We start from the raw sequence: 25829 nt of genomic DNA, 5'->3' as shown, positions 1-25829 counted from the left end.
ATACATATTCTAAATATTACATCTGAAAGTATTTACTCAAACAAAAACGGAAGGTCAGCGGCCATTCTCTTGCGGTTAGATGGCGGAAATAGTATGTGTTAGTTCCGGGAAAATATTTAAACTCTTTCATATTATCTTCTACTTATGTGTGCACATGTACATGTGTGCAGCAATACACCTGTGGAAGTCAGAGGACAACTTGGAGGAGTCGCTTCTCTCTTCCACCTGGTCTGTCCCAGGGATTAAACACAGGCTGTTACAGTTGGTAGCCAACATTTCCACCCACCAAGCCACCTTGATGGCATTAGAAAGATTAGAAAGACTTTTTTTCTTTTCTTTTCTTCTTTCTTCTTTTCTTTCTTTCTTTCTGAGTTTATTGAGCTATACATTTTTCTTTGCTCCCCTTCCTGCTTCTCCCCTCCCCTTCAACCCTCTCCTGTGGTCCCTATGCTCCTAATTTACTCAAGAGATATTGTCTTTTTCTGCTTCCCATGTAGATTAGATCCATGCATGTCTCTCTTCAGGTCCTCATTATTGTCTAGGTTCTCCGGGTTTGTGAATTACAGGATGGTTTTCTTTGCTTTATGTCTAAAAGCCACTTAGGTAGGAGTGAGTACATATGATATTTGTCTTTCTGGGTCTGGGTTACCTCACTCATATGATGTTTTCTAGACCCATCCATTTGCTTGCAAATTTCAAGATGTCATTATTATTTTTCCTGCTGTGTAGTACTCCATTGTGTAAATTACCACATTTTCCTTATCTATTCTTCTGTCGAGGGGCATTTAGATTGTTTCCACATTATGGTTATGATAAATAATGTTGCTATGAACATAGTTAAGCACATGTCTTTGTGGTATGATTGAGCATCCTTTAGTTATATACCCAAACGTGCTGGGTCTTGAGGAAGGTTGTTTCCTAATTTTCTGAGAAATCACGATACTGATATCCAAGGCAGCTGTACCAGCTTGCACTACCACCAGCAATGCTGTCCAGCGTAAGTTGTCATCAGTGTTTTGAGCTTGGCCATTCTTACCAGTGGAATGTAAGATGGAATCTCAGAGTTGTTTTGATTTGCATTTCTCTGATGACTAAGGATGTTGAGCATTTCCTTCAGTGTTTTTCATCCATTTTAGATTCCTCTGTTGAGAGTTCTCTATTTAGGTCTATACACCATTTATTTTAGTGAATTACTAGTTTTTTTGATGACCAATTTCTTGAGTTCTTTGTATATTTTGGAGATCAGCCCTTTGTCTGATGTAGGGTTAGTGGAGATCTTTTACCATTCTGTAGGCTGATATTTTGTCTTGTTGACCATGTCCTTTGCTTTATAGAAGCTTTCCAGTTTCAGGAGGTCCCATTTATTAATTGTTTCTCTCAGTGTCTGTCCTACTGGGGTTATATTTAGGAAGTAGTCTCCTATGCCAATGGGTTCCAGTGTACTTCCCACTTTTTCTTCTATGAGGTTCAGTGTTGTTGGTTTTATGTTGAGGTCTTTGATCCATTTGAACTTCAGTTTTATGCATGGTGATAGACATGGATCTGTTTTCATTCTTCTACATGTTGATACCAGTTATGCCAGCACAAATTGTTGAAGATACTTAGAAAGACTTTTTAAGGAAAATAAGTGATTTTAAGAGTAAGCTAACATTTTAACCCTGTCTTTCAAGAGTGTCAATGCATAGTGCCAAGTAATCCCCTCTCCCAGCCCAGGAGGCAGTGCCTATGTAACAGGAGAGAAGCATAACAAGTATTACCAGTACCTAGACCTGATTATATCTGAAAGGCAACAGTAGCTTAGCAACTTGTCATCGTCACGTCTTTTTCTATGATTTTGCAGTCAGGTGCATCTACTTTTCCCTTCGTTGGCCTTCTATTTCTTTGGTAACATTTTGCTCATTTTCAGGCATGTGTGATGTGGAACATCCTTCTGTATATGTGTTGCTTTTAATGGTTAATGAATAAGTTGTTTTGGCCAATAGCTTAGCAGAGCAAGGCCCAGTAGGAAATCTGTACAGAGATATATAGAGAGTGTAGGTGGAATCAGAGAGATGCCATGTAGCTACTGAGGGAGAAAGATGCTGAAAAATGTTACCGGTAAGCCACAGCCTTGTGACAATATATAGATTAATAAAAATGAGTGAATTTAAGATTTAAGAGCTAGCTAAGAATATGCTTGAGTTATTGGCCAAACAGTGTTGTAATTAAAATAGTTTCTATGTGATTATCTGGGTCTGGACAGCTGGGAACAAAAAGGCAGTCTCCGTTTACATATGTGACCTTTGTTTTGTGTAGACAAGAAGTTAATTATTTTTAGGATATATATGTTTTTAGCAGTTCTCCAGTTTTCCTATTTGGGTTTTTATCCTGTGGATATCAGGCCAAAATGTTTTAATCATTTATAAAGTATTCCCTCTGGAGCAGTTTAGTAACATCACCCATATTTTTTCCTAAAATTTTCCCCATTTTGGTTTCCCCATTTAAATCTTTAACATATTTTTAAAAATTGTTGTTTTTGAGGTAAGATATATGTTTAAATTGAACTATTTTAAATGGTCAGCAACAGGTTTAACAAACACTGATTAAATAAATACACACCCTATTCAGATTATTTACTATCTAAGCTCACGTATCTCTAATCTACCCCTGTGCACATACTCACACATCAACTTACACATCTGTGAAAATATTCTCTTTTTCTGCTTAGGCAGTTTCCTTTTGTGTTAGCTTGTTTTTTCCTCTTTTTTTTCCCAACATATGGTCCTGTCTTCTAAATAGTTGGTGTATAGGGCTAGACTAATAACTTAGTGGGTAAAGTGTTCATTTCAAAAGCATAAGGATCCAAGTTTCGATCAGAGACAGATGTGGCAGTGTGACAGTGTGGCAGTGTGACAGTGTGGCATTGTGACAGTGTGAGAGTGTGACAGTGTGACAGTGTGACAGCGTGGCAGTGTGACAGTGTGGCAGTGTGACAGTGTGGCAGTGTGGCAGTGTGGCAGTGTGACAGTGTGACAGTGTGACAGTGTGACAGTGTGGCAGTGTGGCAGTGTGACAGTGTGACAGTGTGGCAGTGTGGCAGTGTGACAGTGTGACAGTGTGACAGTGTGACAGTGTGACAGTGTGACAGCGTGACAGTGTGACAGTGTGACAGTGTGACAGTGTGGCAGTGTGACAGTGTGACAGTGTGACAGTGTGACAGTGTGACAGTGTGACCGTGTGACCGTGTGACAGCGTGACAGCGTGGCAGCGTGACAGCGTGACAGCGTGACAGTGTGACAGTGTGACAGTGTGACAGTGTGGCAGTGTGGCAGTGTGGCAGTGTGGCAGTGTGGCAGTGTGACAGTGTGACAGTGTGGCAGTGTGACAGTGTGGCAGTGTGGCAGTGTGACAGTGTGACAGTGTGACAGTGTGACAGTGTGACAGTGTGGCAGTGTGACAGTGTGACAGTGTGACAGTGTGACCGTGTGACCGTGTGACAGTGTGACAGCGTGACAGTGTGACAGTGTGACAGTGTGGCAGTGTGACCGTGTGACAGTGTGACAGTGTGGCAGTGTGGCAGTGTGACAGTGTGACAGTGTGACAGCGTGACAGCGTGGCAGCGTGACAGCGTGGCAGCGTGACAGCGTGACAGCGTGACAGCGTGACAGCGTGACAGCGTGGCAGCGTGACAGCGTGGCAGCGTGACAGCGTGGCAGCGTGACAGCGTGACAGCGTGACAGCGTGACAGCGTGACAGCGTGACAGTGTGACAGTGTGGCAGTGTGACAGTGTGACAGTGTGGCAGTGTGACAGTGTGACAGCGTGACAGTGTGGCAGCGTGGCAGCGTGACAGCGTGGCAGTGTGACAGCGTGACAGTGTGGCAGTGTGACAGTGTGACAGTGTGGCAGTGTGACAGTGTGACAGTGTGACAGTGTGGCAGTGTGACAGTGTGACAGTGTGACAGTGTAGCAGTGTGACAGTGTAGCAGTGTGACAGTGTGACAGTGTGGCAGTGTGACAGTGTGGCAGTGTGACAGTTTGACAGTGTGACAGTGTAACAGTGTGACAGTGTGACAGTGTGGCAGTGTGACAGTGTGACAGTGTGACAGTGTGGCAGTGTGGCAGTGTGACAGTGTGACAGTGTGACAGTGTGACAGTGTGACAGTGTGACAGTGTGGCAGCGTGACAGCGTGACAGCGTGACAGCGTGACAGCGTGACAGCGTGACAGCGTGACAGCGTGGCAGCGTGACAGCGTGGCAGCGTGGCAGCGTGGCAGTGTGGCAGTGTGGCAGTGTGACAGTGTGGCAGTGTGACAGTGTGACAGTGTGACAGTGTGACAGTGTGGCAGTGTGACAGTGTGGCAGTGTGGCAGTGTGACAGTGTGGCAGTGTGGCAGTGTGACAGTGTGACAGTGTGACAGTGTGACAGTGTGGCAGTGTGACAGTGTGACAGTGTAACAGTGTGGCAGTGTGGCAGTGTGACAGTGTGGCAGTGTGACAGTGTGACAGCGTGACAGCGTAACAGCGTGGCAGCGTGACAGCGTGACAGCGTGACAGCGTGACAGCGTGGCAGTGTGACAGTGTGGCAGTGTGGCAGTGTGGCAGTGTGGCAGTGTGGCAGTGTGACAGTGTGACAGTGTGACAGTGTGACAGTGTAACAGTGTGACAGTGTGGCAGTGTGGCAGTGTGACAGTGTGACAGCGTGACAGTGTGGCAGTGTGACAGTGTGACAGTGTGACAGTGTGACAGTGTGACCGTGTGACCGTGTGGCAGTGTGGCAGTGTGACAGTGTGACAGCGTGACAGCGTGACAGCGTAACAGTGTGGCAGTGTGACAGTGTGACAGTGTGACAGTGTGACAGTGTGACAGTGTGACAGTGTGGCAGTGTGGCAGTGTGACAGTGTGACAGTGTGACAGTGTGACAGTGTGACAGTGTGGCAGTGTGACAGTGTGACAGTGTGGCAGTGTGACAGTGTGACAGTGTGACAGTGTGGCAGCGTGACAGTGTGACAGTGTGACAGTGTGACAGTGTGACAGTGTAACAGTGTGACAGTGTGACAGTGTGACAGTGTGACAGTGTGACAGTGTGACAGTGTAACAGTGTGACAGTGTGACAGTGTGGCAGCGTGACAGCGTGACAGTGTGACAGTGTAACAGCGTGGCAGTGTGACAGTGTGACAGCGTGACAGTATGGCAGTGTGGCAGTGTGTGTCTCAACCCTCCTGTTGGAACTTCAAGATGGGCAAATCCAGAGGATCAGTGACCAGGAGGTCTGGCTGAGACAGTAAGTTTCCTGTTTAGTGACAGATGTAGTAAAAAAAAAAAGGCAGAAGACGTCAACCTCTGGTCTCTCCTCACATTCACAGCTGCCCAAATGGGTGCATACACACATATGTATCCCAAATGCATGCATGTGCACACACACACACACACACACACACACACACACACACATATGCTCAAGTAGCAAAGTAAACAAAAGTACCGTGAAAATTTCCAAGGAGTAACTCGGGAATGGATGTCTCGTGCCCTCCATAAAAATTCACAGCAAACATGCTGAAAGTCCCAAACACCAAGGACTCATGGAAATGTGGGTGAGTGAAATCTCCCAAAAAGGATGACTTTCCAAGAAGAGCAGGAAGTGACGTAGTGTGTCACCCTGCTCTCATAGGGCGGTGTCCCAGCTTATTCCTGGGAAATGCGTGTGTCGTGAGCCTTGTGCTCTGCTGTAGGGGACGCCCAAAGGCATTCTGTTTTGGAAAAGTCAATCAAGAGGCTAAAATTACTCCTATCTATGTACAAAATTAAAAATTAAAAACCAGCTCTTCTGAGACTGGACCATGGTCAGGATGAAATAAGCCATCTTTTCAAGGGGTCTGAGCCAGTGAGCTGCTCTGATCACTTTTCTATGGAGTCCTTTCTTCCCTGGATGGTGTAACAAGGAATGGATCGAGTTAAGTATAATTGTAAGAATCCACCAGCACTTTTCCCTAGGAAGCCTGCCCCTCATGGTGTATTAAAGAGCCAGCAGCTGAGCCTAGATGTGAAGTCTGTGGCTAAAGCCTCTTATTCTCCTGTTCAGGCTGGTGCTGTGTGCAGGGGTCTGTGTGACTATCATGTATTAATTGGTCATCACTGAGAGCAAAGGGACTGCTGGTTGGCATTTGGGTCCTGCAGAACACATAATTCACAGCACCCCTGACTTGCCCCAATGCCTCATTCTGCCCAAGCAGACTGAGACAGATTCCTTATACCTGCAATGTCGTAATTTTTTTGTTGTTGTTCATAAAAAACTTACTAATAAAACCCAGAAATCTAGGCTAGGGATGTATCTTGGTGGTGGTACACTACCCTCTTGTGTGTGCAAAGTAAGGGGGAAAATATCAAATCCCAAATGAGCAGGGGGTTAGATCTTTGCTTAATTCTGTTAGACATGTCTTGAAAAAAGAAATCTTTCTGGATGTTCACAAAAGGCCAGCTTGCTTTCTCAGGAGTGGAGCATAATCTAATCAATAATTGCATTTGAAGGTGGCTTTGTGTGGAAAAGAGGGAAGAAAAGCTTTTCCCTGTGGATTTTGGACTCAAACCCAGCCCTTGAGAAGTTACAGCCTTCCTAGGCAGGCAGAGTAGCTGCTTGATGAGGCATCCTCACAGCTATTCCAAAACGCGCTTTCAAAACAAAAGTTAGAAAGCTCCCTGGTCCTTTCTTGAGAAGGGTCCCTTCCTGTTCCAATCCCATCCTGACCTTTTTGTTGAAGAAGAGCAAAATAATGCAGTAACAAAAACACAAGTGGCTGCCAAAGGAAGAGAGAGGGGGGAAAAAGAGTTCCTGTAAGGGGCTGAAACAATAAATCTCCACTCTGCTGACCTCCCAAAGGGAGTGTGTGTGTTTCCTCTAGTTCTTTATCAGAGTCCCCAAAATAAGTAGGAATGGGCAGCGTCTGGCCACATGCGGCACACCTTTTCCATTTGCTAACTCGGCCCGGACAGGCTGGGAGGAATCATTCACGCCTTACCCCGGGAGAGAAGCCACTGAGACCCTCCTAAGGCACCATGCAGCTGCTTCAGGTGACCGCACTTCTCCTCCTCCTGTGCAACCGTGTCTGCCGCAGTGAGGCCAGTGAAGGTACCGTTTCTTTGATCCTTCTGATGGTGAGGATGAGAAATCGGAGCTGGTGAGCTTCTAGCTCCGGTTGACCTTCAGGAGGCTTCCTCCTGCTGTTCTCATTGATTTGCTCGAAGGAGTACAGGGAGCTAGGCGGGGAAGAGGCCGAGAAGGCACGCCACAGATGAGAGCTTGTTTCTGCTAAAAGGAAATGCTTGCTGGCCTGATGGCCTGAAAGTGTGTTTAATGGATTCATAAAACAACTGGGGAAATGTGTTACCTTTTCGGAGACTAAGATAGAATTTTGGCTAAAAATGTGTTAATTCAAAAAGACATATTTTTTTTCTATCATCGGCCCAGAATGATAAGAGAATTCTGTATGAGGGAAAGGTTGTCATTGGAAACTGTGTTGCCAAGGGCGCCGGTGTCAATCCCAGCTCCCTTTCACCTTTGGTTAGGTAGAGCTAGCTAAAGAAGTGAACGCTGATTCACCATTAGGAGGATATTAGCATCTTAGGTGACTGGGCAAGCAGGGAATTAAATGTACAGACGTTCGTTACGGAAGTATATGCGGATGCGAACACGGTCGCTCAATACTTTGTGTGACTTTCAGAACTTTAAAGATAGACTTGTAAAACCCACCACCGACTGCCCGGAAAGATTCTCAGGTGCATGCGGCACCGCTCTAGTGAGCAGCTGCAAGCGCCACTGTGTTTTATTTCTAACCATTCTTAAGTAACACAAAATAAACAGTTAAGCTAAAGCACTAATTTATCGGGCTCCTATCCTGTGCTGGGCGGTGCAAGGAACAGCAAAATGAGCAAGTTGCTTCCCTCTCCCTCAGTGGTAGATGTGCTATTGAGAGAAACAGGCCAGCGATTCTAGCATTAAGCAGCTTTAATAAGCATGAAAGTTAAAATGTAAGAGAAGACATAACTGGGAGAGACTGGTTCTGACTCTGAGGGTGTGTGTGGAGGGTATGTGTGTGTTGGGGGTTGGGGGTATAATCCAGAAAACTCAATTCTAAGTTTGCTTGCACCTGTTCCCAATGTTTACTGCCTACAAAATTTTAATTTATAAAAGCAATGTAAAGTTTAAAAAAAAAGCATGAAAACACAACCAATGGTCCAACTTGGGCTACAGCTGGTCAGTAATTTTTTTAAAAAAAAAAAAGAAATCTTTTTTATAAGTTTAGGATAAATCTGGAAGTCTTTCCTCATCACACTTGCTTATCTTGCATGTGGCCAGAAAGTTAGAAGGAGCTCCTGAGAATCTGACTTTTTTACAAACGTGTTCATGGAGTATCTGAGTTCAACGGCTTGCTCCTGAGTGTCTCTTCAGGATGTGTTAGAACAGCTCATGAGAACGTCTACCCTGCAACACTCTGCTCAAAACCTGTGTGCCTGGCTGATAAAAGTTATGCAAGCTTGGGCTAGGCTCTCCACCCTTTCAAGTCTGAAGGCCTTTCGAGCGTGCAGCAAACCACCAGCACGTTTTAATGTTGAATGGGCTGTGCATCCTAGGAACAAAGAGTAAGGGAGTCAGAGGAACTGGCCTCCAAGCTGACTGTAAGAGAGGGAACCAGCATGGAGAGAACACAGAAGGGCCCACAGACTTCTCCACTGTGGCCACTTAGGGAAAACACTGGCCTCCTTCAGCTCACTGGTCAAGCGTCCACCCTCGCTTTAGCAGGGTCAACATTCTAACAAGTTATTGGCCCACACTGGATAATTCCTCACTGTGGCAGGGAAAATATTTAGACAGTATTTCCTTCGCATCTGCCAACAAACCTACTTGATAACTTAAGACGTGTATCTGGAATGAGGAAAACAGGGAGGGGAGGGGAGGGAGAGAGGGTGGGAAGAAGAGGGGAAAGGGGCAGAGGGAAGAAGGGAAGGAGGAGGAGAAGGAGGAGGAGGAGAAGGAGGAAGAAGAGAAGAGAAGAGAAGAGAAGAGAAGAGAAGAGAAGAAAAGAGAGACTGATCTTAAAAAACAGAAGCTGTATCTTGGCACCACAGTCTGACCCTTGACAGTGGCCTGGGTAGGGCTGACTGAGTTTTTCCAGGCTACATAGATGACTTGGATGCACCTGGCTCTGCCAGTTTATGTTTCCTTAGCAGAATGGGCACAGGAAATGAAGCATTTCCTACGTTCATCTCATCAGCTCTTTCCTAACTCCGTGTACCAGGAGTACATTGAGTTCTGAGCTTCATTGGCTCCTCACACTTAGAATAATCAACAAATTCATCAGCAGAGTCAATTATTGGGGTCTGGGAGGGAGCCATTTCAGCTCTAACGCTCAGATTGTCAAGCAAATGCATGCTTTTTGGCTCTGAAATTGACTGCTAAATATGATTTCTTTTCCGAGAAACTGAGTACTTTTCTTTCTGGTGTTTTTGTCAATCTCAGATTTAAATAAATACAATCTGGTGGTGGAGCTTTTGTTGAGACCCAGAGAATTTTCTGTATGGCAGCAAGTAGCTTTTGTCAATAGGATGCTGGCCTAAAAATTTATAGTGTCCAACTTGGAAGGCTGCTCTTTAGAAATATGTCCCAGAAGTTCCTGAAGGAGATGGCCAGTCTTTCCTGAAGTCTTCTGTGTTGTACTTAAAACTGAACAGACACTCCAGTGCCTCTGAGGTCTAGAGGGGTGAGCTTTTGACCGCTGAGACTCAGCGATGTTAAAAGATGACTTCAGGAAAATGGAAGCCTGGAAGCTGTATGCGTTTACTCTCTCTATCATTTTATTTTTAAATGTTGCACCAGTCTCGGAGAGACTAAAATGTTTGGGGTAGGCAGAAACAGACCCCAGGATATGGATAGCAGATGGGTTTAGTTGCTTGGAAGAATTCATTTGTTAGTGATAGAGCATCCGATTTTATAAAGCAAAAAAATTGATTGAATATACTATAAGAAGATGCTGTCAAAGCCAATAGGACTCATTTCTTGTATTAGATAGAATGGTAAAACGAAGAGCCAAGCAACACAAATTTTATCATGGGTCTTGAGGAATAAGGAAAGAATGACATAGAGAAACCACAAGTTCCTAGTTTGGTGTGTTGGGAAATCTCACAACTTCTCATAAAAAATGTGCCAAACTTTGTAACTTGAAAATCGGGAGGCTCAAGGTAGATGTAAAAATTTCCTGAATAGGGACACTGCTGAAACAGCAGGGCATTCTAGTCTATAAATATAGAGAAGCTGTAGTTTGAGTCTGGGTACATACTAAGAAACACTGTGCAAAGTATGGTATCAGGAGATGTTGAGTAGAGGGTGGGAAATACAGATTAGTATCCGTCCCTGGATCTGTAGCTCAGAATATAGCAGATTCTTAATTTATCTATGGCACTGGGTTAGAGTCCTACACCTCCAAAATATAAAAGCAATATTGACTTATAGTTAACAATTGGTGCCTGTGAAAGTGCTTGAGCATGGGGCTTATCATCAATCAATACCGTTGATTTTACTGGAATGTGCACCACTTAGTAATCTCTTCAATCCGTCATCTTCTGCCTGAAATCTTTCTGAAGTGTGCAGTATCTGAGCAGCCTCTGCAGCATCTGCCATTGGTGCTGCTGAGAATCTCTCTCATTTTTCTCATTTCAAGGCCATTGGTATTGCATCTGTTTTGCTGTCCAAGAAGCTGAGGATTCGAAACAGTGTGAGGGAGCTGAGGATTCGAAACAGTGTGAGGGTATAGTAGGGTCACATGTCACGAAATCACACAAGAAGTGACGCTCTTTGGGACTTTCTTGTGTAGCTTGCTACCTTCCAGGGTAATGACATTTCTATAAGTTGTTTTCTGATTTAAAAAAAAAAAAGAATATAGCTAGAGACACCCCCTCCATCAGTTGAGAAACCACTGCCACCTCTCATGGCACCTACAAGAACTTCTGCTTGGACATACTGATTTTTAGCATCCTCATTCAAATGATCCTCATGAATCTCGTAGAAGGAACTGTAGTGCCTTTTGCCATGCTGGCTAGAATAAAAGAGACTTGCCTCTAAATGTTAGTGGAAAAGATATACGGTTTATAGGAGATGGAAGTTACAGAATTAATCACTTAATGTCAAATTGTATTAGTTCTAGATTCAGACGATGTGATTCAGATTCTGACTTTTGGATGAATTAACTTCTGGCATTCTGAGTAATTAGATGGAGTAAGTGCAATTCTCACCTCATGGGGACATTGATTGTGAGGCGATGCACACAAAATGTATAGGGGGGCAGCAAGTGTCATACAAATTTGGAACTTTATGCTCCACCATTTATCACATTTCACCATTTAGATAAAATGTTTTTATTCCAAGTTGATTCCAGTCAGAATCAACTAATAAGTATATTGTCAACTCTCCCCTGATGAAATATAAACTCCTGAAATAATTTCACACAATATAGTATTCTAGAGGATGGATGCTGAGCTACATTACAGTCACAATATATGCAAGTGAAAATTATGTGCGTGAATTTGCATAATTTCGAGAGTGTTTTTCAAAGTTATGTCACTTGCTTCACTAATCCATCACTTAGATCAGTAGACACAGATGGAGAGGGAGATTTATTTAATGGTGTGACTCCCTTAATGATAGGCTGACCTATCCCCAAGACTATTCATGAAACACAAATCGAACTCTATGAAGAAAGAGAACATGAAGTTGATTGGGTAGGAAAATGGGGGTAGATCTTGGAGGTGGAGGAGGGGGGAGTGAATGTTATCAAAAGATACGTACAAAATAAATTTTCAAAAAATTAATATAAGACTATTTTTGAAAGTTTATATTTAATGAAACATCTTTTTGTTTGAAAATAGTCAATATCCACTTTTTAAATTTTTTTAAGGCATGGTATAGTGTTGACTAGTCTAAAACTTGCTTTGTAGACCAGACTGGCCTAAGACTTATTATGTGACTCATAAACCTATAGATACCTGCCTCTGCATATGTGTCATCACATGCAGCAGACCCACAAACAGTTTTAATCTTTCATAAAAATTAACTACTAGTAGGTTTGAGAGTTCGGACATGTTAGTGATGGACATTCAGTCATGATGCGGCAATCAAGTTTAGTCTTGCTTCTGTGTGTGACAGAACTGGTCACCACATTGAACTTATGCTAGCATCAGTTTCTCTATTAGACAGTAATGAAAAGTCTATGTATTGACAAGCAATTATTCTACATGGCAATAGGAGATTTATTTTAAATGTAATACATACTATGAATTCCCATTGGGTTGTCTATGATTATGGCAACTAATATTGAAATCATAGTGTCAATAAGTAGATTTATAAACTTTAGAATTCTGTCAGGCTTCTTTCTTAATAACTGGACTCTGTTGTTCCATTACTTATCCTTTATCCATATACCTTTAATGTTATTCTTTGTGGCTGTTCACATTGCAATGGCCATGTTTCAAAATAATGCTTGAGTTATAAAAATCACACACACAACAGAGAAAACCATTTGTATAACACATTGACTTTATTTTTAACTGAAGTGGGAAAAGAAATTTGTTTTTGTGGTAAGAAGTGTGAAATTGCCCTCCTAGAGTGTTGAGCTAGTGTGAGGACACAGAGAAGTAGCTCCTGGATCCTCTCCCCAGGGCGGAGAGGCCGCGGCTGCATGCCTGGACTCCAACTCCTCTGTCTGACTCTGGCATAGCTCCTGATTAAGTTCTCTGCAAATCTGACTCTAAGAGATGTGAGTTGCCTTTTAAACCCATAGAATTCGCTTATTAGGATTTATTTATAGCAATTGCAGGATCGAGGTTGCACTAATTAATGATTAAATCATGTGACTCGATGAGCTTTTTGTGATTCTCTGTTTCTTTTAGTTTTGACAGCTTTGCTTATGTGACCTAATTTTACGTAGTATTCTAAAACTTGGAAGAATTACAAAATTTAAAAAAAAAAAAAACAGAATTAAAAGAAAATGGTGTCAGTCACCTGTTATCCTGGTAACATCAGGTTACCAGGACTGGTAGAATCAGTCCACCATTTAATGGTACGTGACTCTTCAGGCATTGAGGATAATGTCTCGATGCTTTTTCCTTTCCCCGTGATCTATCTTTGGGTTAGTTAGTGGCCTTACTTTAATGTGGAAAACTGTATTTCATTGCAAGTCATCAGAGTAAAAAAAGACGCAGGGCATCCAAGATGTGTTCTGCTGCTTGAGGCATACTTACTTTTATCCTTGGTGTTCTACTTTGTTTCTCTGGTGCTGTATTGGGCTTACAGGTCACAGTCCATCACTGGGGGAAACTGAGGCAGGAACTGAAGCAGGGGTCTGGTGGGTTACATTTGCTTGCTGGGCCCGTGAAACTCCTCTGCCATTTTAGTTTGATTATGGAGATTGTGCTGACTATTGGATCATAGCATCTTCCCAAATCACATTAAAGTGACCAGCAACTGTTGACTCAGATTTCCTTACATAACAACCCCCCCCCCAAAAAAAAGGTCCCATAATCCTCTACACCATCTGTCAGGTCATTCTGAACTGTTATACTTCAAATAAAAATAAATTTATTACATTGTTGATATCCATAATTTCTCAAGTTAATTTCAGTCTAATCCTGAAAAAGTAGGAACATCGGATCATTCAGTCATTCTGAAGTTTTAAAATTTTCACAGGTCATTCCAAATGGAATTTACGTGGTTGACGCGAGTGTTAACAGACCCAATCCCTCACAACACATTTATCTGAGTATTGTTCTAATAAGAAATTTTATCTAAAAATGATTGAACGTATTTGGTAACAGAATAGAGTTATCTTTTTCCCAGTTGAGCCCTGGGACCAGGTTGAGCCACGACCTAACCATGGAGAGAAGACACTGCTCTCCGAGCCAAGAGCCCTTAGCCTCCGTTACCAGTGGCTCCCATTTCTCTTGTGACTGAGGCAAGCAGGTTCCAGGTTCTCCAGGCAGGGTTTTCCACATCTACGAAGAGAAAGACGTTGGGCTGGATGGCGGACGCTGCTCCTTCCACAGCTCCAGTATTATGTTCTTACTCTAACAACTTCTGTACGTTTTGCCCCAAGTTGCCTTGCCTCTCCCTCATCCTGACACCTCCAGGAGCAGAGCAGGGCTCAGCTCCGGGGATTCTCACTTGGGCTGCTTGGCAGAGGGGCTTGGCACATGAAAGGCCTGTTCTGTTTGGCCAGAGATCACATCAGCAAGACGCCCTCCCATTTTCTTCTTTTATTGGCACTATTCATGTGGCACTCATTAGCAACCAGGAAGAGTTGCCCAGAGGAAAAACGGGGCTATAAAAGACCTGAAAACTGCTGAGGCTCAGGGAGGGAGAGGCCCTGGGTGAGAGAACTAGGAACGGGCAGATGGAGGCGCTGGGAGGAGGCCTAACAGTCCCGACTGATTGGGAAGAGAGTGCCCTCCAGCCTCTAGCCCTTCCTCTGGCAGCCAGTGTGTTTCTCTGCCATGGCCATCCAACTCCATTCACCAAGCCACTTCACAGCAGGCACTGGGAAGTTTACTTTTCAAGGAAAATGGCATACTCGCCTGCTTTCTGGGAAATTTTTGCTATGAATTCATTGTCTTTTTTTTCTTGTACTGGTTTAGGATAATAGGAAAGTAGATATGGCCAAGAAAAATATTATTTGAACTACTGAATTCCCCTAGGCACTACACTTAAATTCCTACTTTGTCTGGCCCGCCCCTTCAGTACTTACTCATGGGATGTTGTCATTCCCTCTCAATTCTGCTTGCTCTTTCCACCCTATTAACCTGGGAGCACCCTGTAGGCTACTCAGGAAAATTATCCACTTTTAATAATAAGTTAATTAAGGAAGAAAATGCTGCATTCTCTTCAGCATCTCATGTGGAGTGGGCATGTGGCTGATAATCCAAACACAAAGTTGGTTTCAGTAAATTGTTAAGATACAAAAAAAAATGTTTGAGGACTCACGGAGTATTAAATGACTGACATTAACATAGAGACTGGGACTACAGAGAGGAGCTGAGATTCTATGTTATAGCAGAATGGCACACAGTGATGCTGGTCAGCTGGCTCGTTACCCTGATGGCACTCAATTAAGATCAGTTGCCAAAACGACTTAGGAACTGTTGCCCAGAGGTCCTAAACCAAACATCTTTGACATGAAATGAGAAGGGGTGTTGCTTGTCCACACAATATCTTATAATTTCAGAAGTATTTCTTCAAAGAAAATTTGATAAAACAGATTAGCCACAAAGAAAAAAAATGCAAAGAGGAGAGGCTTTTCCTGCATTTTCTTAGTAACCCTGGGGCTTGTATTTACTTGACATTTATACTGAGTTTCACGTGCCCTATAGACAGGCTCTCTTTCTTAAATGTGTGTGCACATCTACCCTGCCCACTGCACGCATGATCAGACTTCCTGTGTAGTCCGCGTTTAATCCCATCCCCTGTTGTGTAATGCCTGTGTTGCATCTAAGCAGCCAGCAGACAGTGTGTGAAGCATCATCCATGTTTTGATGTTTTAGTGTACAATGAAGAACAATTGCTACGGTATTATTTTGTAGAACTAGCTAGGCTTTCTGGTCAGTCTTTCTTTGTTTATTAAGATGAAGAACATTTGTCTTAAAATATTGCTGTAAATAGTTGGTAGCATCAGCTCATGGCATTATTGTGTAGCCTTAAGAAATTGGAGAACCGAGAGAATGATTTAAATGATGGAGAACACACATCACAGCATGAGAGTAAAGCTGGTTTGTTTCCTCTCATCTCCTCTTACTGACTGCTGACCATAAACTTCCTGACCTTGACGGAACTCTTGGACACCCATCCTTTCCCGCTCAGTCTCGCAAATGGACAGTTGTATGGAAATTTGAAGAATGCATGAATCTAAAGTTAGAACATAATTGAAAATAACAATTGAAATTTAATTTCTATAGGTCATGACAGCCTGTGATAAGAGTCTACATCATAAGTTCTTTGGCAATGTCTGCTTTATGTTCCTTATTTTACAAGCGTGGGAGTGTGGGTGTATCCCTACCAGGGCATTCATTTGGATGTTAGAGAACAACCCAAGTTGTTTATCTCCTTCCTTGATTTGGGTTCAAGAGATTGAATTCAGACCATCAAGCTTGAAGGCCCATATCCTTACCCAGTAAGCCACCTACCTTGCCAGCCTCAACACACATCTTTATAGGGACTCAGTTTCTGTTGCCTTGTCTCTGTTCAGCTTCCTTACTGATCATTCCATGTCGAGAGCAGAGTTAGGCAGGAGTCACAGGGATAAATGAAATGCATACTTGGTGTGGTCATTTCAGTGTGAAATGTCCCCCTTCTTAATGCCATGTATTCAAACACCTTGTCACAGTCAATGCCATTGTTTGAGAAAAGTTAGGGAACGTTTAAAAATTGGAGTCTTGATATAGGACTCACAACCCTAGGACAAGATCTGATGGTTTGTAGCCTTGCCTGTGTGTGAATAAAATGTGACTGACCAGCGTCAACTTCCTACCTCCTGCTGCCACACCTCCTCTGTCCTAGACTCAGACTCTGGAGCCAAACACCAGATCAATCCTTTCTCTTTACGTTGTTGCTGTTCATCATGTTTTGTCACAGCAACAGACACAAAAGAGGTGAGATGCTATTCACCCATTCACTAGATTGCATGCAGAAATACAATAAATGTGCATTAGCCCTTACTCTCAAGATGAAAAAAAAAGCTTAACCTATCAAAGCACAGAAACACAGATGCATGTTTCCAATTTCATGAAATTAAAAGTATGAAGTTTAAACCCAGTTACACTTAAAAGAATATAGAGCCTGTAGAAATTATTGCAATGTCAGATAAAGGTTACTTGGGTAAAGGTGGGAGGTAGGCCATTCATAAAAGCACATTCCCAAAGAGCTTCCAGATCACCGTTAGCCCAGGTTTGAGCCAAGATTTTATTTGATATATATGCATTCACTTTTTTCCACTTCTATCTCTTACCTTTTATAGTAAAAATAAACAATTTGAAAACATTCAAAATTCCTGAAAATGTAGCTAATGCACCCCCACTACATAGTTGGCACTTAGCAACTGGCTGAGTGAAAAAGAGGGGGTGATCACTTGTGAGGCTTAAGCATTGTACTATAGGAAAGCTGAGGACTGTGGGTGGGACTAACAAAGGAGGCTTCACGCAGGTAGGACAACTTGAGCTTCAGTAGAATAGAACGGAGATGCTAAGCTTAGAAATTTAGCAATTAAACTGAAATTTATTAAAATGAAAATAAGCAATCTTATTTGGTAGAGAAGAATCTTCAAGGTCTTAAAAGTGATTAACACTTATCCGAAGCTGAATGTGTTTAATCAAAAAATATCTTAGGAAATGTTAGAAAAGAAGCCCTAGAGGAAAATGTCTGTAATCTTCTCAAATGTTTGTTATGAGAATAGTTTCTTTTGCCAAATAAAGCACCATTATCATAAGTCCTAAACAATTTCTGGATACTCTATATCTCCACATCTCTATAATAATGTCTATTAATGCAAAACCATTTTATACTTGTGAACTTAAATTATGCCATTTTAGATTCTCTCTCATTAAACCTTGCTTATCTGACTTCAGACACCTGCCCTGTGACACCCACCTCTGCTCAGGCTCGTCCCCTGCAGTGAGGTAGCGGTCTGCAAGATGCGACTGCCTCCAATTATTTTGGGAAAGCCATTCATTGTCCTTAATAAGCTAATGAATCTGGGATGATAGTGGCTTAGGTGTGTCATTTCACTCAGCTGAAGATGATGCTGCAGAGTTAAGGCTAGCTGGACCACTCAGTTTTCCTAGTCTCCCAGAAGTGCTGAGAGAAAGACAAGGCAGGATCTTAAGCCCATATTCAAGTTTATTTGCTGTGATTCTTTTTATTTTATTTTATTTTATTTTTATTTGTTTGCTGTGTTTCTTGGTGAAGAAGACAAGAAATCATTATCTGGAACAACATTTTCAACTATCTCACAGACTTTTAATTCTTTTTAAATTTTAACTTTCCTAGAACCCCATCTAAATCAGGGTAAAAATACTTTTAAAAGTATTTGCAAAGTGATGAAACATTTATCAAAAGCATGCTTCAGCAAATCAGTGTGCCTTGTTTCCCAGTGGAGTTCTTCAGTACCAAAGCATTTCTTGCTTGGATTTGAATAACAATATTGTAGCACATGAGTATCCATTGGGAAATAAAAAAAAAATCTATGTTATCTTTACGAATCCCTAAAAGCCAGACAATGAGGTACATGTTGTTTTAAACTTTACTAAAGTTCTAAATTCTTTTTTAAAATTTTGTTTTTACATCTATGCATATATGTACGTACCTATGAGCGTAGGTGGCAAGGGGTTCAGAAGAGGGCAATAGATCTCCTGGAGCTGAGGCTATAGGTGGCTGTGAGCCAATCAGCGTAGGTGCCCGGAACTGAACTCAGATCATCTGCACCATCAATATGTGCCTTTAACCATTGCGTTATCTCTGCAGCCCAGAATGTTAGAAAACGTGAATGAGACTACAAGTACCTTGAAAGTGATGCTAAATTTTGTATATTAATAAGGAGAAAAAATATCACAGGCAAATTAAATTTAGAAGTTTTAGCCACGAAGTAGTTGTATTTTTCTGTGACTTTAAAATAGTTGAATATTGACATCTAAAAACTAACTAACCTATAAAAAATAATTTATGCCCACAGTATATGTACTCAAATACATTCTTAAAAATCTTGAGCAGTTCACCTACAAAATGCACAAACTGTGAGCATTGTGATTATAAGATACAAACATAAATCATCTTAGTTGATAAGTAACTGTGTAAATGGAGACTGTGCTTTTGTTTCCCAGCTTCCAAGTCCCAAATAATCACACAGAACTATGTTAATTACAGCAATGTAATAGCGTCATATAATACAGTAACTATACTATAGCTACTATTATATTGTTATGTAATATAGTAACTATATTAAGTATAACACTGTTTGACCAGTGGCTCAGGCAATTTCTAGGTAGCTCTTACATCTTAAATTAACCCATTTCTATTAATCTGTGTATTGCTACGAGGCTGTGGCTTACTGGTAATGTTCTGGCATCTTTCTCCTTCAGCAGCTACATGGCATCTCTTTGACTCTGCCTACTCTCTTTGTTTGGATTTCCCACCTGGCTTTACTCTGTTAAGCCATTGACCTAAACAACTTTATTTATCAATCAATAAAAGCAACACATATACAGAAGGACATCCTACATCATAACTATGATTTCTATCATTTCATAACACAGTCCCAAAACATAGTGGACACTGAGTAACTATGTTGGGGGGAAACAACTATTAAGTGTCTCATTGTGGGCTCTAGGAACTGTCTGTACAGAGTTCTGGGGAAATGATTACAGAGAGTACAACTGAACTTTAGTGGAAGAAAAACCATTTGCATTCTAGAGGGGCTTTATTAAATAAAAAGAGGGAGATAAAACACCTGGACAACTTACAAGTAGAAATAAAAATGCCTTAATTAAGAGAGAGCTTGGAATTCAGCTTTTCCAGTGGAAGGCCATAGGAATTAGGATAAGTAGGTTCTAATAAGTAAATAAATGAATAAATAAATATTTTTTAAAAACTGCACAGATTCCTCTAGGATGCAGAAATTCATGTTTTAAAATCTGATCGTCTTTGTCCTTAGTGATTTGTTGTAGCCAGTCTCAGCACACACACTGGTCTATGTCTGGTGGTATTCTTGAATCTGAGTGAGTCATTTCTACAGTGTGTCTGAACTGAGTTGTACAACTAGCAAAGTACAATGAAGGTCCATAGTAACAAGCTGTTTTCTCCCTTGGTTTCTTGGATTGCTTTATCTGGGAGAAGAATCAAGGAACTTCATGGTGATCACCAGTAGAGAAAAATTCAGGATCTACATAATCAGCCATTGTCTTCTATGTAGACTCTTCTAGTTCACCCTACCTTTAGCCTTGCCAGTCCCGGTCAACATCTGGCAGGGGTCAGAGAGTGATGCAAACAAAACCACAATTGTTCAAAGCGTTTGTCAAACTGCCCTGCAAAGAGGAATACTAGATGGTTGTGTAGGGATAAATTACAATGCAATATGAACAGCTTAATACAGCTGTTGTCAATGAAAACTTGCTCTATATTTAAATTTTTGAGACAAATTTATTCCAATGTTATGAAATATCATTTCACCTCCTCCTTTGTCTCCTCCTGGAATTCAATTTACACCTTTACCAATGTTAGTTTTTCTTTGATGACTTTACTCTTGCTTAAAATTCAAAGAGTAAAAATGAAATTCACACTGCTATAAGAATCAAATCATTGTTGAAGACATATCAGTGGTTACGTCCTAGTTTTTGTTTAGTATAACTTTATCACAGTTTGAACATAAAATGTCACCTTTATTCCCAAACTTAGGTTTTCTTTTGTATTTTGATCATTTACTGCTTTCTTTATTTATTTCTTGTACATTCTGCCTTTTTCTAGTTTTACCTTTATATTTTGGGTTTTCCTTCACGTTTATTCCTTCTAAACTTCGTCCTACAAATATACAGTAATTTCTCTAATTGTCTTTTTGCCTATTGTCTTTTTCTCTATTTTTTCAAGATACTTTAAAATGTTTAATTTACTGCTCTTTGGAAACTTAATTCCATTTACTCTTTCTAAGGTAAAGATCAGATTTCTTTGAAGACTGGTTGATAGCTGTAGCCCTAGATAAAGTATTTAGTGGTTTATGGGTTAATTTGTTTTGCTGCTAGGTAGTTATGATGTATGAAATGAAAAATCAAGTCTTACTCGAGTATGTCTAGATTGTTGTAGGCCTTTTGGCTTCTTTTCGTGTATAATATTTCCTCTGTATTGGTATATGAAACATTAATGACTGTCAATTAACTGCTCAGCCCTTATTTTCTACTTGTTATGAGGGTTTAAAATCACACTGATCTTTGGGACCATGTGCCTTTAGATCTCAAAGGAAGTGAATACAATTCATGTTAGAATTTGAGAAAGAGAAACTCATTTTTCCCTCAGATAGAGAAGCTATCTGATTTGGTGATTTGATGCGGTACAATATCCATGCCTGCCTGGCAGTGGGAAGATTTTCTCACGAGAACCATTTCCAGTTTAAAATGGCACAATTAATGTCACTAGATGGTCTAAATAATCATAGAACTTAGAATAATAGTGATCCAAATTTCAATATGCTTCTGGTTTCTAAAGCACATTATGTGTGATTGGTATTCTCATGTTTTTACTATGTTCTAACACTAACTGATTTCTCTTTTAAAGCTGAGAAAGCATGAATCAATCTGAAGACATCATAACTAAATTTTATATCAAAAATCCAATGATCCCAATTTAGTTGCAAATGCCTATAATCTGAGACCTCAAGAAGCAAAGACAGGAAGAAAGTGATTTTGAGGTTGGCCTGTTATAGAGAAAATTGAAGACTAGCCCAAACTACCTAATGAGAATATACCTGAAAATAATAATTAGCAATAACAATGATGCCTACTCTATACTGATGACTGGAGAAATAGTTAAGTGGTAAAACATTTGCTTCCAAACACACACACACACACACACACACACACACACACACACACACACTTCTCCAGTGACTCTTAATAGTATTTATTTTTGTGATTACTTCTATCAAGATCTGTAATGTCATTTTACTTTGTATATCATAGTATTACATATTATAAAGTGAATTGATTTTTTTAAAAAAAAGATGAACTGACATTAAGAAAAAAGGAGTCAGGAAGTAATACATAAAGAAAAAGCTATGAAAAGCCATGTGGTAGCAAGAATCCAAGTGGGACATAAGTAGCTGGAATTGGTAACCCAAGTTCCTAAAGAACTCAAACCTTAGTAGACTGCTGCAGGCATATTTGACAATTCATTTACCAGCTCTGTTTCTCTCACTAGGGCCTGTGGCAGCAGACGAGGGTTTGTTCATGCATTGATGCATAGTCAACAGCTCCTCTGGATGCACAAAGTGCATCTCACTTCAGCCTTATCGCAGGAGAGTGAAGTCATCTAACATTGCCATCTCACTAGAGACAGGAAAATGCAGCAAACACACGAAATGCTCCATCAGTTATCCCCAGATGTTAAAATGGCCCTCTCCTTAAAGAACCATAAATCCAAACGTATACTGTATTCCATCCTGTTCAGGTCACAAAGAGCTGAGGTCTCCTTACAAACAGTAACAAATAATGAAATAATGCTTTAAAAATAAGCATAAACCCAGAGTAGGTCACGTGTTCATTGTAAATTCAATGCAGTTCTTTATTCTTCCGTTTTTATGAGATGCAAATTCGACCTTAAAGGTTAGAATAATTATTGCGGCATTATACATATTCAATCCAATTCCAACAAAGCTTAATTATGTCTATCATTTAATAAACATTAAGGACCTAATGACAGACACCTCACTGGTAGCCAAAGACACACAGAGATACCTGCAAATGCCACTAAGATTGTCTGAAAATTAATAATTCTCACATTTTTCATAACTCTAAACTTTTAAAATATTTAATTATATCAAACTTATTCCAGAGGGCTGAATTCATGATATATTGATAATATATTATACATATTTTGAATTTCTCTTATGTATGTCTCTGTTTCTATATCAGGAAAGTAAATTTAATAGCTATAAAGTGAATTTGTCTACAAAATTAACAAAATCAACTCATAAATGTTCCCTGTAATGTACTTCTGGCTTCAGACATAGAAAACCTCATAAAACACATCCCTCTGTGCTGGTGCTGCCCAGATTGGATAGCCAATCCCACAGCTCCAGAGTCCGTTTCTTTGAATTATCCTTTCATAGATGTAAAGCATCATTTCCAGCCAACGGCGTGCAGGACAGCTATAGAGGCAAGTTACAATTGTCCTCTGCCTCCCAAACACAAAGCTATGACACAGAAGGCATGTGCTTCTGGATTTGGTAGATGATATTTAGTTGAATAAGAAAAGGATTTTAGATACCGTCAGTGGTGCCTATGCTTCTTCATTCTTTGATATACGACCATGAGTCTGAAAATGTACACTGAGCCCTTGGGAAATGTCTGAAAGTGTGACACACGATGGGACGTGTTCTCACACTTGCCTTTATTGCCAGCTTTCTGCATCCATCAAGTAGTGTGTGTCTCTTTGTTCTTTAGGGCAAGTCCTTTAGCTTTGCTTCAGCAGGAACCTTTCCCATTCCTCCATGCATAGCAGATAAAAAAAAAAAAGACTTAACTAAAGGCCTGGTGCATATTTCCAATTGCTAGTGAAGGCAAGCAGGTTGCCACCAGAGAGAGGCAGAGTGAAGGGCACACTTTAGATGTCTCTGCTACTGACTTGCAGTAACGTTCCATCTCAACCCTGGAAGGTTTTTTTTCCTCCTGCATTTTCAAGAATAAAAAGTAGCTTCTAGTTTTCAGTGAATTTAGTTCTTTAGCTCTTTCTTCTACCTCTGGCTCTGGGCATCATTTTAAATGTGTAATATCTTCTATTATAAGGAATCTGACCACGGGGTTCCTAATAAACACCATTCCACCCAAGTCTTTGTCTTGGGATTTAGAGAAAGACCTTCAGGGGGCTTTGTTTTTCTAGTAAAAACTGGAAGGCACTATCATAGAATGAGTCCCCCTAGATGAGTCCTGAGATCTGTTTGAGTCAATTAGGAAGGAAAGCATGCAGTTCATGTCTTATTTTCCTTGCCAGTGAATGTAGGCCTCCAGCCCCATATTCTCAGCAGACTATCAGGATGTGTGCTTGCCAGCCTGGTACTGAGACCTACCTTATCCTGGAAACATGTCAATCGCCTACCATTAAGTTAAAAAAAAAATTCTGTGGTAATGAGGGCTGCATCTGCCCCACACCATGCAGAGTTATTTTTTAAAACGTGAGATGCAATTAACTCACAAGTGGCTTCTTCAGTGGCATCTTTAGGGAATTTTTCAGAACGTTTATTCCTTAAAGATAATATACTCTTGCAAAGCTAATCTCTAAAATCATAGAGCAGAAAAAAACACAAAGTCATCTCTGTTCTTGGCTAAGTACCTGATGTTCTCCCGCTGAGCATGTGGTCAGACCGGTTTTCTAGCTGCGCTGTGAGCAGGAGAACACACACAGAGAAAGAAAAGGAAGATCTGTGCTGGAACTCAGGACTGGTCTGTGCTGCAACCAAAGGGCTGTAACTCTCCGGCCCAGGGACATCTGCTGATTTAACTATAAATTATGTCACAACCATTTAAAGTGATTCTCTATTGGAAGGGAATGACTCAGAAAAAATATTATTTCTGACTCAGTTCTGGGATGCTATTTAAGGCCCAGAGTAGTCAGACCAACATCACTGCTGAAGATGCACTATCTGAAGATCTATGGCAACATCTCTCTCAATTTTGGGAAGAGAAGCACCCCATTTCCATACAAAAATACCCAAGACTTCTAGGGACGTCATAGTAAAACCCACTGAACGAGTTAAGAGAAATTAAATGCTACTAATTGCTTAACGATTTGTTCTTTCCATATTTTATTGCTTTTTTTGAACTATGTATTTTTCTCTGCTCTGCTCCCCTCTCCTTTCACCCTCTCCATGATCCCCACACTCCCAATTTACTCAGGAAATCTTGTCTTTTTCTACTTCCCATGTAGATTAGATCCATGTATGTCTCTCTTAGGGTCCACTTTGTTGTCTAGCAATTTCTTCTCTCTTGTTCTCACTTTTCTCTTGAGGTCTTGTAGTCTGATTATAGATGTCTTTGTGAAATCCCCTTGGGGTAAAATCAATGTGAAGACCCTTGTATTTCCTGTAAGTGGAGGTTGGTATCTTCCCACAGATGAGGGAATTTTCAGCTATTATTTCCATAATTTTTTCTAGCCTTTTCTCTCTTTTTCTCCTCCTTCTTAAATTAATATTGCATACAGATATATCTCTTGAAGGTTTATAATTCCTGAATGATTATTTGTGTGTGTGTGTGTTTGTTCCTCAAATCTGATGATATAAATATAAAATGTCTTCAAGCTCTCTGCTCTTGTCATCCGTTTGTTATGCTGCTGACCTTTTGGCTTCTTTCACTTTAATCACCATGTTACCCATCTCTAGAATTTCACTTTTTTGTTATTGCTCCATTTTCCTTTCAAAGTTCGCATTTTGTTCATGCATTGTTTATCAATATTGCTGGAGCAGTGACCTTTCTCTTCTGTGGGGTCTTAGGATGAGCTTTGGAACTATATGAAACATAAATAAACTCTTGGCATCTGGTTCTATAGCACATCTGGTTCCTCAGAGAAGCAATAATATCTAATACTGTGCAGTGCTGTAGTAGAAGTCGACGCATCAATGAATGAAACAGAATATAAACCCAGAATGAACATAGACGCTATGGCTTTCAGCAACAGCACCAAGTAAACACATTTGAAAGGAGCTGTTTCCTCAATACATGGCATTGAGGAAGCTAGATAGCCATTTGTCAAAGAATTAAATTGGACCCTTGTCTCACACCATATGCAAAAATCAACATAAAATAGATTAAATCTTATATGTAAGACCTGAAACTGTGTAACAATGTTAGGAAAACATGCAGAGAAAACTGTGGGGGCACAGTACAGGTAGGTATGACTCCATGCAAGCCCAAGGAAAAAAAATAAATGAGATCACAAAATAAAAGCATTTGGACAATGTGGGAACCAAAAGAATGAAAAGAAGATCAGTTGTGTCTGAAGAAAGCATTGCACATACTGCACAAACTGGACAAGGGTTTGTCTCCAAAATATTTGAAGAACTCAAACAA

General features: G+C 40.8%; 1 protein-coding gene across 2 annotated transcripts in view; it reads left to right on the top strand.

Annotated features, from left to right (window-relative positions):
* Positions 1–6803: 6803 nt before the first annotated feature.
* Emcn (endomucin) overlaps positions 6804–25829 on the top strand; it is an 80812-nt gene continuing 61786 nt past the window's right edge. The window contains exon 1 of one of the 2 annotated variants that reach the window (XM_075981267.1): positions 6804–7104. In XM_075981267.1, the coding sequence (XP_075837382.1) occupies positions 7032–7104 (73 nt within the window). In that variant the 5' untranslated portion in view covers positions 6804–7031. The remainder of the gene's footprint in view (positions 7105–25829) is intronic. The other variant, XM_075981268.1, reaches the window with a different exon arrangement.

This window comes from Microtus pennsylvanicus, chromosome 7 (genome assembly GCF_037038515.1).
Source record: "Microtus pennsylvanicus isolate mMicPen1 chromosome 7, mMicPen1.hap1, whole genome shotgun sequence".
Lineage (NCBI taxonomy): Eukaryota > Metazoa > Chordata > Mammalia > Rodentia > Cricetidae > Microtus > Microtus pennsylvanicus.
This window is presented reverse-complemented; position numbering and strand designations above follow the sequence as displayed.